Source organism: Motacilla alba, chromosome 3 (assembly GCF_015832195.1).
Source record: "Motacilla alba alba isolate MOTALB_02 chromosome 3, Motacilla_alba_V1.0_pri, whole genome shotgun sequence".
In the NCBI taxonomy this organism is placed as follows: Eukaryota; Metazoa; Chordata; class Aves; order Passeriformes; family Motacillidae; genus Motacilla; species Motacilla alba.
The window spans coordinates 25,549,324-25,564,769 of NC_052018.1; the positions used below are offsets into that span (position 1 = coordinate 25,549,324).

Genomic DNA, 15,446 nt, shown 5'->3' on the forward strand with positions numbered 1-15,446 from the left:
CTAAGGGTTGGTGACTTAATTCTGTAATTCCAAGTTAAAAAATCTTCAACCTGTTCAACAGTCTTAAAACCCTTCACAGTAATACAGGGCCCGGGTTGTTTTCAGAACTTGTGCTGTGCAACACTTGAGTTGAAGACAGCTTCCCGTTGCTTAGAATATTCCTTCAATATTTGGGTTTTTAAGGCCATTATAAGGTTATTCAGGCAAAAAGCCTTTTTATTTTCTTTCTTAGATCCTCTTCATTGTACTGATACCTAGAAGAATTTTTATTTTTTATAGCACTTTGTGCTATCACAGAATTGCAGAAGAGGTGGGTTAGAAGGGACAGATGAAGGTAATCTAGTCCAATGCCTCTGTAATGAGCCTACAACACTGCCAATTAATCCTTATCAGGGTGTTAAGCAAACACATTGATTTTCTGTGTTCAAAACTGCATGCAAAAGAAGCAGGAAGGAGTATGTTACTTCTGATATTCTTCAGATACCTGGGTAAAGAGGCAGACACAAATGCTGATTTGTGTTTTACTAAAAAAGAAAACTACCAAAACAACGCAAAACCCCCAACCAACAATCACTAATGACTATTTACCTGTTTATTTTCAGAAAGTGTACCAGGCGTCTTTGATATATTAATAATACTTTAATGCCACTTCCAATGTCTACAATCTTGAACTTAAACCTTGTCACTGTATTGGCCGGACGAATCATAAAAAGCAAAATGACCAGAAAGATCAGAAAAGAATCCCTATTTTGTATTTCAACCACATGGTAAAGAAATCAGAGGAAAGAGCTAAGAAACACCATTTCTATTTGTCTGGGGCATCCACACTTGTTCCTTCCAGTGCTCTCATGTGCTGCCTTTGATCCCAGCTGTTGGCAACACACACCCGAGAATCAAGCACACGTTTCTCAATCAGATTGAGGTTGCACACCTTGTAATTACAGCAATTTTTGAAATTTAATATACTGACAATTTAATATAACCACGAAAGTAGTGACTTATATCAGACCCAACAATAAGCAAACAAACATTTTAAGTCGCATGATGCAACTAGTGTCACTTACAAAAGAACAGCAGAATTAATTTGTAGGGATTTTACAGAACAGCATACACCAGATACTCAGTTTTAAACACTGATTCTTCTGATTGAGGATTTATGGTATGTTGACTTTTTTTTCTACAAATCTGTTACATTTACTTGAGATCATGATGCTGATAAAACCAGTTATGTACATTTCCTCTTCTAGCCAGTTACATTTAAGCCATTGGTAACAATGCATCTTAATCCTCACAATGAGAGTAGTGTTTCTCCTGGTTCACAGTAATTTTTAATTTTTCTTATCAACTTTAGTGAGTTTGGCAGAACTGAAAAACTATTTGTCAGTATTACCCTTCTACTAGAAACTTGAGAAGAGCCCAGTTCAGTACTAGGACTCACCTGGCTTTGAGATGACTCATATAGAACACTTTGACACAGAACATTAGCAGGTTTCTCTTACTCCTTTAGAGCACCTTTCATCTTAAATCTAAGCATTGCTGTAATAATTTTGATTATCTGCTTGGATGCCATATTTAACAGAGAATTATTTTCTTCTCTCAGTACTATTTGTGCGTTAGAAAGAAGATCTGCACAACTCTTGCTTCCTACAAAAAGATGGCAAGGTCATTTTGATGAATTCAAGCCTGCTGTACCATCCTTGCCCTCTAATTTTGGTACAGTTAGTGTTCAGGTACTGGGACTTCAACTGAAGGTTTCTAACTACACTCAGAAAAGCAGCAGGGGCTCAGGTAGTGTCACTGGAATAGAGCAGCATGTGTGTTGGCTTGCTGCACGATGAACTCCCACAGAGAAGGGCAGACCTGTTAACACCTGGAGCTCTCAGCCTGAAGGGTGCATGAACAGCTTCAAGGGCAGGCTTGCTGAGTCTTGTGCATGTACCCCATATAACCCCCCAGGGTGCTGCGTGTTCAGCTGCTCAATGCTCTTTAGATTATCCCACCTCTACAGAAATGCTGCGAAGGAAAACTTCATGTCAGATGTGCTGCAGCCCAATAATGAAGAAAATAAAAAGTCATAATTTACTGAAGCATTAAACAGGAAATCAGACTGACAGTGTGGTAATTCAGGCATTTTGACTACAAAAGTGTTGCCTTATGAAACACTGAAAATAAGAAAGCTTCAAAATTGCCTTAAGTGGAATATTTAAAGTCTTTTTTAAATTAACCGCACACACACACAAGCGCAAAAATTAGTAATTAGTGTGATCAGTCATACAACTTTGAGATTTGCTATTTCCAGTTGGAAATACATCCCTAGCATTACTGCTTTGCATCTAACGATGCCCCACGTCCTGGGAGAACACCCATTCACTGAATGGATACAACAGAGAAGTGACAAAGCTGGAGTGTCATACTCTAGTGAATCCCTATTTCACTAAGGCATTAACAATCACTGAAGTTTCCTGCTAGTGGTAGCTTTATCAGGCAAGGGCAAAGAATTGTGGCAAGATCCAGATAATGCAGCCAATGAGCTATTCAAGAAATATAAAAAGAATATACAGGAGTGCAATGAAATTTGTGTCTAGTGGCACGAGAAACTCTTGCTCTTAATCCAGGGTACCACGGACGTAACAGAGCCACATCCTCACCCACCATGCAGTCCCAGGGATACAAAGAGAAGAGCATTTTTATTACCAGCCCTGCACCTGTAGGTTTTGCTAACTAAAACATATGATATTTTAATGAGTACACTTTGAGTAGAGAATGAAGTAATGTTTGTAATAAAAATTATTCATGAGGGACAACACAAGTGCTAAAACATTTAGGCACCAACTTTACCTTTCTTCCAAAAGGTAAAAGTTAGTGCCACTGAATTAGGTATTAGTGAATACCTAAGAGTTTCTGCAATATGCAAGTCATCTGGTTTACATCTACACACCAACCCCAGTAAAATAAAGAATCAAAATTTTCAAACAGCGTACATGCAGGGCACTTCCCAAAAAGATGTTAATTTGAGCAGTTTCCATCACAGTCATGTTAGAGAACAAGCACTGCAAGATCTCAACAAAGAAAGATCCACTTCAGATTTAGGGTGGGAGTAAAATGAAAACTCACTGTTACCCAATGCTGCAAGTAACTATTCCTACATTAAAGTACATGCACTACATTTCAACATACCTTAAATTTATCAAGCCTGTTAAGTCTCCACCTATGAAACAACTGCTGAGTTGTTAAAAGCAGTAATTTATAGTGACATACTGTAAATACAAACAACCTATACTAATTGTACAGTGCATTACAGTATAACATAAAATAGTACAAACTGTCATTATACATAATAAAGACTTACTTTTCAGCACGCTGTACAAAGTCAAACAAGGCAAAAAAAGATGTTTCAAACACTTTGTGGTTTTGTTTGTTTTTCATAAGAAATGAATAAAACCCCATGAAACTTGTAGACAGACAGTGAAATGTAAAAGTTTCCATATTAAAAACAGTTGTCAAAATTCTTCATGCAGACACTCTCCCCTAAGTTGTGAGGTGGTCCCATGATGTTCAATCATCTTATCTCAAGTACCTTACTTCTTAAACTGATAAGACAGATAGGACTTGACTCCATTTATACAGTGAGATTAAATGCACTTGTTAAAAAATAGAGGCCTTTATCCAAGAGACAACACAGGAAACATTACTGTGAAGAACACACAGTTTTGCTGCAATAGCAAAAGGGATGGAGTGCCCTCCTTCTTGCCAGCAACAGGAGATCTCTAACAGCTTGTCAAAGAAACTGCAGTACTCGGTAGAAAGCCTCATACAGTAAACATAACATACAGAGTTCAGAGATCTTTAGTGTTTGTGCATAACTTGCCACTCACTTCTCTCCCTGCAGACAGTGGGAATAACAATACATTTCAGTTTTCATACTCATTGACTTAGAAACAAAGTCAGTCAAGCTTCCTACATGAATTCACATAGTGAAAAGTCCTTCCTTCAAAAATATACAGGATCACTCAACCAATTTTCATTCTTATATACCATTTACAAAACTATTAAAACTCTGATTTTTTTAAGCAGCAGATTTTGCATTTGTCACTGGCAGACTTGTAGAAATCTTAGAAAGTTAAAATTATATCATACCATACAAAAACATGTAAACAAAATGGATAGTTTTTAAAAGGCATGCATGCTCTTGAAGATTATAAAGTGTTCATTTTTGCTAAATAAAAGGTATCTTGCTTAGCATTTTTAAAAGCACCTTAGTGATTTAGGAGCCTTAGCCCAAATAACCTTGAATTTAGCTTTGGGCTCCTAAACATCTTAATCAGTTCTGTAAAATTACTGAAGAAATTTAAAAATTTTTTGCCATGTCTCTCATCTTGCAGAATTAGATTTCCTTAACTTTAAATCTGAGACAACATTCAAGAATGTCTCCCTAATATAATCAGCTGCAATTTTTTGGATCCCTGTAACTTATCTATGAAAAAATTTCAAATAAGATGAGTACTTTGTAACACCACTTTGAAAATTCCTTTTTCATAAGATGACACAGGATACAACAATCAAATTTGAACAAGAATATGATTATATGTTCCTTCTGAATAGCTATTAGTACAACCTGTTAAGACTGAGAAAAGCAAACTTACAAAACATTTGTAATATAGCATTAGGTAAAAAGGAGCATTTTTGGCACCACACATTTTTAAATCTAAGCTTTTAGGCCCGAAGTACAGCAAGTTAAACATACACAGTGGCAGCCTAGAAAGCCTCATTTGAAATACAACATTTTTAAAGGACAATTAGAAGATGCTATCTGATGATCATGAGCTGATCTCCAAGTAACGTACACATTGGAACCAAGCCTAGATATTCATCCCAAATGTTTACATATATACCTTAGCACACATATATAAAATGCAAGGATCTTGCACCCACAGGACTGCCAGAATACTGGCAGAATATTAATATGGTCAGACATGAAATGAAGTAGTGTTTTTTTGCTCTTCATTTATCTTGTTAGTGTCTTGACTAACCAAGTCTAATATTTTCTTTGAAATTTAGTTGCAAGGTTGCTACATTACCTTGGGCCATAGAGTTACAGTCCGTACCTATATATGTGTAAGTATTATCCTTACATTAAATGTGCTTTGCAATTCAGCAATACCTAGTTCATAGCTCTGTAAGTAATTCCTTGAGAAAGGAAAAGCTCACCTAATCTGTACAAAGTGCGCGAGACAGCCACGGTTCTGTGTGTCGCCACCAGGTGTCTCATGACACACAACAAACCCACGGCATCAACAAGTTCATCAAAATCCTCTGTATAGGAGGCACAAGATTTGCTAAAGCACCGGTAAAATTACCTCTACAGCTGGCTTTATTCTGTATTCAATTGCACAACTTCATCCAATTCTCTGAGTTGCTTACTTTCCTCCAAAAGTGGTCTAAGGTATACTGCAGTTGCTAAAAGGACTTCTGTTTTTCTTGGTCCTCTGTTTGTTGGGTTTAAGGTTGATGACATCTCCACCATTAAGAGTGCTAGAATTCTGGTTGGAGTGACTTCCACCAGCTGTATTAAAAACACCTACAGAATTCAGACAAGAGAAGTATTTGTATTTGTTTACTGCTTGCAGCATAATACATTAACACTTTAGATGCAACACCTGCTAAGGCACAGCAGAGCACCTCAAATGTACACAGTAGTTTTTAAATCTATTTTGAGTCAATTTTGCAGCTAAATTGGAAGTAGAGGCAGTTGCAATTACTAGCCAGCCAGTATTTAAAGCTAGTATGCATCTGTGTAATTGAAGGGCAGCATATGTACTCATCCGTGTATGTGCATATTACTAACTGCACAAAGTTGTGGTAAGTTGAGTAACATAATAGAAGACAGAGATGGCGATTTAAAATTCAGAAACTTTGTTGATATAAAGGTTAGTAAAAGGCCGGAAAAAAAGGGAGTGCTTTAAGGAAAATAAATTACCTGACTCAGAAGAGCTTTAAAGAAGAACTACAGAAGTTCAGTGTTTTCTTACAGAAGGCAACTTACAAACACCTTCTGATTACATGCCAGATTCTTTCCCCATGAGTCCTGTAAGTCCACACCGGGATGAGCAATGCTATGTAATGCTAATTACATCAAAAAAACCCAATAAGCATCCTTCTCAAATCCTTGCACAACCTTGCTTAAATGAATTTAGGAAAAGGGCACTTGCCAAGCATCAGCTAGAAACTTTTGTGCATCAGTTTGACCATCTTGTAATTTTAAAGAGTCACAAAGTTATTTTACAGAAAGAGATGATATTCTAAGATAGGGAGGTAATAATTAGACTCTGATTCACCTTGTATTAATTCCATAAGGAAACAGATGAGACCATAAGCTTTGATGGCACAAAATACTGTTTCTAGGGTTTTTGTTAATATAGCATACATACCAATCTTGTTACTGCTTGTATGTACTACTTCTGAATCTTCTGCTGTTTGTTGCTTGAGCTTTTGAAGATATTTATCAGCCAAATACTTAAAAACTGGAAAGTTAAAAAAGAAAAAAGGTATATCTCAGAATGCTTAAAAATCATCATCATCATCATCATCATCATGTCATTATATCAAAATTCTGCATGGTGACAAAAGTGCATTTCACACCCCAGGTTTAGCACAACCTGGTGAGTGATTCTGGGCAAGCCTGTGTGCCTGGGCAGAATCCAGGTCACTCCAGTGTCTGCCCAGCTCTTACAGATTGCAGTACTGGAGTCCTGCACAGAAACATCTCCATGTTCTTATAAAAAAACCTGGCGCACACACACATATATTGCCAAATGTTTTAATTAATGTAACTTGGAACTTGTTACAGTTACGTGGATTTTTTTTTTTTTTGCAAGAAGCCTTAGAAAAATAGTAGTCACGTAAAATAAATCTATTAACAAAACTTGGCAACAAGGTTCTTCTAATTAACTGCTACCCTCATTTCTATTGGCGTGTATAAAGTTGACCTAGGAATCTGAAAAAATATACAACTAAAGCAGAGTTTTCAGAACCTAGATGTGTTATGATTATTTACATTTGTAATTCAACTCATTTAAAGATGATACAAAAGAGTTTTACATTTTCTCTTGCAGATTTTTCCCATGGTGAATGATGTTAATAGAGAAGAAACATAGAGTTTACTATTAATCTTGGCTAATTAAACAACAATATAACATTAGGGCTAATTAAACAAGAATATATGATTATTCAAACCCAGCCCACAAAAGACAGAGACTCAAAATTTTAACACTATTCTAATGAAATTAAGTACATTAAAAGTGTACTTAATTAATTAATCAAATTAAAATTAATCAAATATCCCCAGTAGACAAAACACTGCAAGAGATGCAATCTTTTAATGTATTTTATTTAAATATGACTAAAATATAAAATAATTGTTTCTATCAATTACTTATTAACTATTAAAAATTACAAAATAATGTGTTCAACAATTTTTATGTTGCAATAATTGAGCTTCTACTACATGTATTTGTTTTAAAACTCGTGCTGAGTGACAGTCATTAGGACTAAGGAGCCTTAACACACTGGCCCTTGTGAACCTTGCAGTTGTGTGTGTTTGTGGAAGAGAAAGATGTGCACAAAGAAATGGGCCTAACCCAGTGATATCAGGTAATTTTAGCTCTGTGTAAGGCGTGCTGCTATGGAATATGAAGTGGGTTGCCACCAGCATGCAAGGATGTGTAAGTGCAGCCCGGGGGATGCTCGGGGCCGTGGAGCAGCGGCAGGACAGAACACCAGAACACGCCCCCCCTGCGGCACCGCCTACCTTCGCTCACATTCAGGTCTTCCTTCACTGACGCTCGGTAGAACCTCACCTTCAGCTTCTTAGCCAGCGCTTCCGCCTCCTCACTGCACAACACAAGATGGCTTTCTCAGTCTTTATTTGGTTCATTTGTCAGCACTTAGTCTTATAAACAAAATGCTTTGTTTTAAGTTGCCACATGGCAAAGTGGGGTGAGAAATTCAAGACAGTCAAAAAATACCTAACCCTTAATTTCTTTACAGTATCTCCACTATAAAAAGAAGGCATTTTACATGCAGTTTCTTTATGACTCAAAGGAATTCTTTCCAGTATTTAGTGACTTCATTAAATAAGACTTCCCAAGGGTTCAAAGAAGTGTATTGGTGAAACCAAAAGGAAGGAGGCTGTAATTAACAGCACTATCACTGCAAACTCTAAACAACAACAAAAATTAATCCTTAAGTATATCTTAATGAAGCAGTGTGCTATGCAATCAGATGAGTGCACAGATGAAATCAAGAATTACTTTTTTCTGTGAAGTGAAAAAGAACTTATGTTAAAGTTTAAGAAACTTATGAATCGTTCCCTCAGGAAAATCAAATCATCAGAAAGATTATGTTACTGAGGCAGACAGAGTATTCTGACAATCAAACCTAAATGACATACCATGAATAAAGGAGGAGTTCAAATGCAATTTTGCTTTTCCTTTGAAAAATCCTCAGAATTCTTTGCAGAAGAAGTAGAAGCTGATTTATGCCATCAATGATAGCAAACAGACAACAAAGAAAGCCAGTGCAGGAAACAACAAAAAAAGAAGAAATAATTTAAATCTCTCAGGAAGATGATAGAAATTGAAGAAGTGGAGAATGATCAACTTGATCATGCACTATTTTCTACATGAAATGCAGTGGTAAATAAACAAATTTGTTAAGCTGATTTTATGACAGGAATGAAATTGGTCACATACACAAGGGCAGAATGAATTGACAATAAAATCTGTAAAGAAAAATACAAGAATAGCAAGGAAGATTGAGCACCATGCAATTTGAGAATATTACCACATACATATTTCTATAGAGTCACAATGTTTTGATAAAAATGAATAATAAAAAACAAATTAAAGAAAGCAAAGAATATTAGCAAGCAATCACTAGCCAAACAGAAAATGTGCCCTCAGTGGTGCACAGCACAGTTTAAAGGTAACTGAAATTTAACAGGAGAGAAAATCTATAGTTTTAGATTTTTAGAAAAAAAAAAAAAGGGTGTGAATCTTATTATGCCAGAACCAATCTTTTCATGTCTTTCCTCTATTACTTTTGGCTTCAGGATGCAGCATGAAATAAACAGAAAGCTCCCAGCTTTGCAGCACATCTGCCCAAGTAGCTACACTCATGCAGCAACACCCACCCCATGTGCTTCTAGGGCACGTCTAGATGCAGGACACAGGTAGGACAACCCAGACACTCTAAGTCTTCACCAGAAACTCCCACAGACTTCTTTTTTTTAAAACTTATGAATACAGGAGGCACCTATTGATCTTTAAAAGTAGTACAATAGAACTCCTACTTCTTTATGCAAGAGTCATCAAGAAGATCAATCTTATTCTGCACAAGAACTGTGGGAATGTCTCCAACTTCAGCCACAACTTTTTGCTTCCAGGTAGGGATTGCTTTGAAGGACTCTCTGTCGGTTGTAGAGAACACAAGAACACAAGCCTGGGCTCCTAGAAATATACAAATAAATTACAAATACAAATACACACAAATTAAGCAATAAACAACAGAAAAAAACCTAATGTGCTTAAAATATGAGGGATTTTTAAAGTTTTTCCCACAAGCATGTACTTTTACTACCAGCTTGTGTCAAACCACTGGTCATAGATTCCCTAAATGAAAATTCATTGCTGTATTATTTTGATCATTACAACCATCTTTATGACTAGGGGTCTGTAACCTTTAAAGCTAATTCCAGCATATTGAATGTATGCAGGAGAAAGGAACAGAAGGAGGTCTGGAAAGGCTGGAAAAAGGAAAGGGGAGGTTCATTTATTGCTGTTTTACAGACAGAAGGCAGATTTTTTCCTGTGTGCAGCATCTGTAAAGCACATTTCACATTATTCTTTGTGGTACACTAATCTGGATTCTGAAAAGCACAAAACTTTAAAAAGTTTTCAGATGAAGTTGTGATTATTTCAAGCAAATTGTTAGTAGCTTTTTGGGAAAAATAAGTGTGTTTCTAATTAATACTATCAGATAGTCTAATAATTCTATCAGAGCACTACGATAAATGATACAAAACCGTTTGTTATGGTTTTGTAAATAAACAATAGTTTAACTCCATGGGTACTGAGAATGTACCTCCACAGCTGAAATATTAGTGTGTGGTCTTCTGACTGTCCAGTAGCCTTTTGTTATTCTTCAGAAACTGCTTTTCTTTGCACACTTCATCCTTTATATGCCTTCAATGTACTAGTTACTTAGTAACATAGCATGAAAGGAATAGATAGCCCGTGTTTTTGAGACTCTAGCATAATCTTGTGGTGAACATCTCCCATTAATATCATATAGCATGAAAATGACACATGCTTGTGGCAAGTGAGGCCAGTAGGTGTAGTCCTGAGTTCTTCTCAATGCTCCATGTTCTAATCTATCAGTCCCAGTAATTAGGAGAAAAAGTCTTTGGCTTGAAACAACTGGGGAGAGCAAAGCACACAAGAGGACCAAAGGCCAGGACAGTGAAAAGGAAACTCCAAGAGAATCAACAACTACCATCCAAAATTCATATGCTCAACTTGTCAGCTGTAAATCATTTATACCCACATGACAAAAGAAGACCTTTTTCTGAGGAAATTGTAATCATCAATCACAGGAAGTATCACCAAAAAACCCCACCTATTAGCAAATTGATTATGAAACATAAAATGATCTGTAACACCCTGAAACAGCTTGGCATAATCACTACTTTATCTCCAAATGAGGTAATTTTCTACCATAGCAGTATATTTTCCCCCATCTCAGGTAATTAGTTTGCAAGAACTGAACAGTAGAATCTTTGCCAAGTCATTTGTAACCCCCCCATTAAAAAAACACCAAAAAGAAATATTTACAGAACCATTGTTAAATTATAAGCAAAGAAAGCTTAAGTATGCAATTTGTAACTGGTTAAATAGATAAGCTGCCTTTACACAAATAATACAGTTTATCTTATGAAGTAAATACACTTTTGTTACTGCTCTTTAATGTATTTGAGGCAGACTGTACTAGCAAAAGAACTCTTGTGCCCTGTACACTGTCTTTCTAGAATGACTGGTGGATTTCTCCCCCTTGGATTAATTAGTATGTGCCTCATCCACAGTTTTTGGAATATTTACAGATGTGTGTCTCACAGAAGTAATAAAACCCTTTTAGAGAGAAAATATATATTTGCATCTGATTGTTTGAGTTTCTACACTCTGTTCAATTTCTGTGCAGACATTTGTCTAATTTCATTCAATGTTTTCTAAAGGGTACTACTGCATGAAATGGACATAATTAGGACAAGGAAAATGCACAAAGAGAAAAAATACTTAAGAATTGAAAAAGCTGAACTAAACATGCTTTGCACACACATGAAATAACTAACATTCTTAATAAAAAGATATGAAAATATTTTAGAGATATGCAGACCAAGAAAACATTAACTACAAAACAACAAACGTGGTATTTTCACCTCTATAGTAGGCCTTAGTTATTGCATCAAATTCCTCTTGACCTGCAGTGTCCCATAACATCAGCCTGACATCTTCACCATTAACTCTGAAATAAACAAGACAGATCTGTGATCAACACAGCAACAGGAACAAATCAAAGCAAATGTCATGGAAATACTTCTGTTTCTACACTGTAACAGTATTCCAAATCAAATTTAACTGGATTCAAACATAATGTAACTTATTATTAATATTCATTCACCTTCATAACATACTATGGCAATAGCCCCTCAACTACATTATATATTCTTTACAATCTGTATTACATTTTCCTCTTCTTCCTCTACAGTGAAAAATAAGATCAACATCAAAGCAAAACTTAGGTGCCTGAAGAATGGTGCTTTTGCCTTTTTCATCAGCTTGCAGAATTTATAGAATTTTCTAACTTCTCATTATCATACGATTTTCCACTTTACCAAACATAAAAGAGTATTACCTGCTTATACTGCATAAAGACGCAAACTAATTTTTTCACAGTAATTTTTTCTATATTAGCTAATAAATTTGTGTCATTCTTTTATCATAAGCAGTTTCACTTCTTCACAAGAAATAAAAAAAAATTAAAAATAATCAGCTGGTGGTCGAATACAAAGCAAACTTGTCAAAGAGCCTGTTATGGCAGATATTCCAGATTTTATTTAAAATTTTAAATTTTGGATGGAGAATAAATGATATAACTTTAGCCCACAGTGCAAGAGAGAAGACAACTCCTTTTAGTGCACTTCAGAAAGAGCAGGCCTTGTTTTCCAAGCCTTCATAAATTTCAGGATTACAACAGAAAAAAGAAATAGAGAAAGAGGTAAAAATCAATAGTATGTCATCTGTTTAATACATACTGGATCTGTCTTTCCAGGAAATCTACACCAATAGTTTTCTTGTAGTCTTTTGTAAAAATCCCCTTGCAATATCGCTGAATCATACTGGACTTCCCAACAGCTCCATTTCCTACTACTACCACCTTGATGGCCACCTCCATATCTTCTTCCAACATCTTTGCGTCTCAGGTGACTCTCTGGTTTATTCAGGAAACTACTGATTCTGTCAACAAAGTAAATAGCTATTATGTTCATAAAAATGCTGCGAATAGAAAGCAAGAGGCAAGATGATCACACAGATTAGGGTGCATATAGATAGTACAATTTCTGTCTTTGTCACAGATTGCTTAAGTGACCTCAGGCAAGTTATTTAACTAGCTTTGGTTTGACACTTTAATTGATAATTAATAAAAATTAGAAGTAGAGAATAATTTATTTGGCTTAATGCAAAGATATTTCACTGACGTTTTGGTGGCTTTTTTTCTTAATGAGGAAGAAATGGAGGCACTGAACTACAAAATCACGGAATTGTTAATGATGGAAAAGACCTCAAAGATCAGCAAGTCTAATCATTAACCCAACATTGCCAAGTGCTAAACCATGTCCCTAAGTGCCACATGCACACATCTTTTAAATACCTCCAGGGATGGTGATGCTGCCCCACTGCCCCAGGCAGCCTGTTCCAATGCTTGATAACCCTTTCAGCGAAGAATTTTTTTCTAATATCCAACCTAAAACTCCCCTGGCACAACTTGAGGCCATTTCCTCTTGTCTATCACTTGTTACTTGCAGATGAGACCAACCCCACCTTGCTATAATCTCTTTTCAGGCAGTTGTAGAAAGCAATAAAATTTCCCCTGAGCCTCCTTTTCTCCAGGCTAAATGACCACAGCTCCCTCAGCCATTTCTCACAGGACTTGTGTTCTACACCATTCCCCTCACTGCCCTTGTCTGAACACCCTCCAGCCCCTCAATTTCTTTCTTGCAGTGAGGGGCCCAGAACTGCACACAGGATTTTGAGGTGTGGCTTCATCAGTGCTGAGTACAGGGGGACAATCACTGTCCTGGTCCTGCTGGCCACACTATTGCTGATACAGGCCAGGATGCCATCAGCCTTCTTGGCCACCTGGGCACACACTGGCTCATGTTCAGCTGCTGCTGACCAGCACTCCCAGGTCCTTTCCCACTGGGACCCATTCCAGCCACTCTGCCCCCAGTCTGTAGCTCTGCATGGGGTTGTTGTGACCCAGGTGTGGCCTTGTTTCATCTCACAGCTGGCCTTTGACTATCAATCCAACCTGTCCAGATGCTCCTGCAGAGCCTTCCCTTCAGCAAACCAACACTCCCACCCAACTTGGTGTCACCCGCAAACTGACTGAGGGTGAACACGATCATTTCATCAAGATCACTGGTAAAGTTATTAAACAGGGGGGAACACCACTAGCAACCAGCTGCCAGATGGATTTAAATCTACTCACCACCACTCTCTGGACCTCCATCCCTCAAATTCACGACTCCCCCAAACTTTTCTCTAGGGAGTCTGGTTTTATCCCTTTCCTCCTTCACATCTAGTCTAAAACTACTTCAGTGAGTCCTACTAACTCTTGTAAAAGTAGTTTCCTCCTTCGAAACAGATGTACCCCATCTATTGCCAGCAGGCATGGTTGTTGTGTAGACTGACTCACCACCAAAAAACTAAAATTCTGCCTTAACACCAGGCTCTTCCTCTTTCTTCCTATTTCATTCTCTGTGATTGGAAGGCCAGAAGAGAACACTGCTTGTGTTTCTGCTCCCTTAACCAGTTGTTCCAAGGCTCTGAAGACTCTCTTGAGAGAGACTTGCTACAACTTTACCACTGCCCACCCGATAAAAGCTACGTTTCCTCCACGTTTTGCCGTGCCGGGATATCATCACAGTAACATTTTGCAGCTGCAAATTTCCTCTCAAGAATCAGATCACGCTCCTTTCGAAGGAGGGGAAAATACTCCCGTTTTAAAGGCTCTGCCCATCACCACACTCACACCCGCGCCGGCAGAGCGCGGCTACCCGATCCCTTCGCTCGGTTCGCTCAGAGAGATGATGTTTCCTGCCTGCATCAGCCTTCACCCGGCCACCCGGAGCTCCGCAAGCCCTGTTAGCACCGGGAAGCCGGATGGCCATTTTGGGCGAGAACAGAGGCAGCCACCCACGGGTCTCCGCACAGTGATCCATCCCACCGGCACCTCCCGGCCCTGCCCGAGGGGCCACGCCGAGGGTGGAGGCTCGGCCGCTCCGGCCCCGCTCCCGCCAGCCCGGGGCGCCCCGGCTCCGATCCCCGCCCGCCCGCGGCCCCTCTCACCAACCCCTGAGGGGGCGGGCGGCGGCGCTCCCTCCGAGGGCACGGCGGTGCAGGGGCGCAGGGAAGAGGAGACGGAGGGAAGGCGAGAGGAATGCGCTCGCTGGGGCCGACCCAACCCGGACGCACATCCCGGCTCCCCCGCCCGGAAGCGCCGTCAGGACCGGGGGCGCCGCTCGGGGAGGCGCCTGCCCGCTGCCCCCGCCCCCGCGGCGGACCCGCGGTGAGGGCTGCCCGGAGCCGCTCCCGCGCCTGGGCTGCGGTCGTTGTGCGCCCGAGCCGGCCTTGAGGCGAGGGAGAAGTTGCTCTTGAGGGGTTTTCGTCTGGGTTCCTGAGGATAGGTCCGGACAAGAGTGATCTTTTGCTGGTCCGCTCCCTATACGTCGGCATTCCTCACCTCATCTTCCATGGAAAACAAACCTTGTGATCAGCCACGGGTTTTCCTGAGGCTACCACGGAAGGCAGCTGCCTTCCTGTGTGTAGCACCCTTTTTTTTTTTTTTTAAACCAAGATGTGCCCATCACCGTGGTACGTGGTCTGCTACCTCCCAGGCTATATATTAAACAAGATAAGTTTTGGTATAACTATAGACGTGGTAGTCCTAAAGTCTGAAAATTTAACCTTTCTTAACCCCTTATTTTCCTTTTTTGTCTGGTTGGTTTTCTAAGTTAAACTGCTGAAAGAAGTCCACTGCCTTAAATCCCCTTCCCATACTGCAGAGTGCATCCCTGGCTGGGGTGGTTGCTCTTAGTGGCCCCGGCCCTC

General features: G+C 38.9%; 1 protein-coding gene across 8 annotated transcripts; it reads right to left on the minus strand.

The window, feature by feature from the left end:
• Positions 1–938: 938 nt before the first annotated feature.
• On the minus strand, positions 939–15,446 carry RAB23 (RAB23, member RAS oncogene family). 8 transcript variants are annotated; one of them, XR_005256208.1, is made up of 8 exons: positions 14,689–15,157; positions 11,492–11,577; positions 9,350–9,506; positions 7,808–7,890; positions 6,429–6,521; positions 5,358–5,578; positions 3,178–3,208; positions 939–2,013 (listed from the first exon to the last, which is right to left on the minus strand). XR_005256208.1 is itself a non-coding variant. In XM_038131002.1 (7 exons), the coding sequence occupies exons 2-7, from the start codon at positions 12,520–12,522 to the stop codon at positions 5,439–5,441; spliced, it is 714 nt and encodes a 237-aa protein (XP_037986930.1). In that variant the 5' UTR covers positions 12,523–12,569; positions 14,689–14,827; the 3' UTR covers positions 939–5,438. The 8 variants fall into 8 exon arrangements, 3 of the variants coding, with proteins under 3 accessions (XP_037986930.1, XP_037986931.1, XP_037986929.1); XR_005256207.1 differs by having other exon boundaries at positions 939–3,208; XR_005256205.1 differs by having other exon boundaries at positions 939–3,883.

What these genes read in the sequence shown, in the direction of transcription:
- RAB23 (XM_038131001.1), bottom strand. Translation starts at nt 15,071, where the DNA reads ATGCCGACGTATAGGGAGCGGACCAGCAAAAGATCACTCTTGTCCGGA. An exon ending in AACTAAGGCCTACTATAGAG is followed by an intron (nt 9,507 to 11,491) that starts GTGAAAATACCA and finishes GTATATTTCTAG; the next exon opens with GAGCCCAGGCTTGTGTTCTT. An exon ending in TACAAGCAGTAACAAGATTG is followed by an intron (nt 5,579 to 6,428) that starts GTATGTATGCTA and finishes TGAATTCTGTAG; the next exon opens with GTGTTTTTAATACAGCTGGT.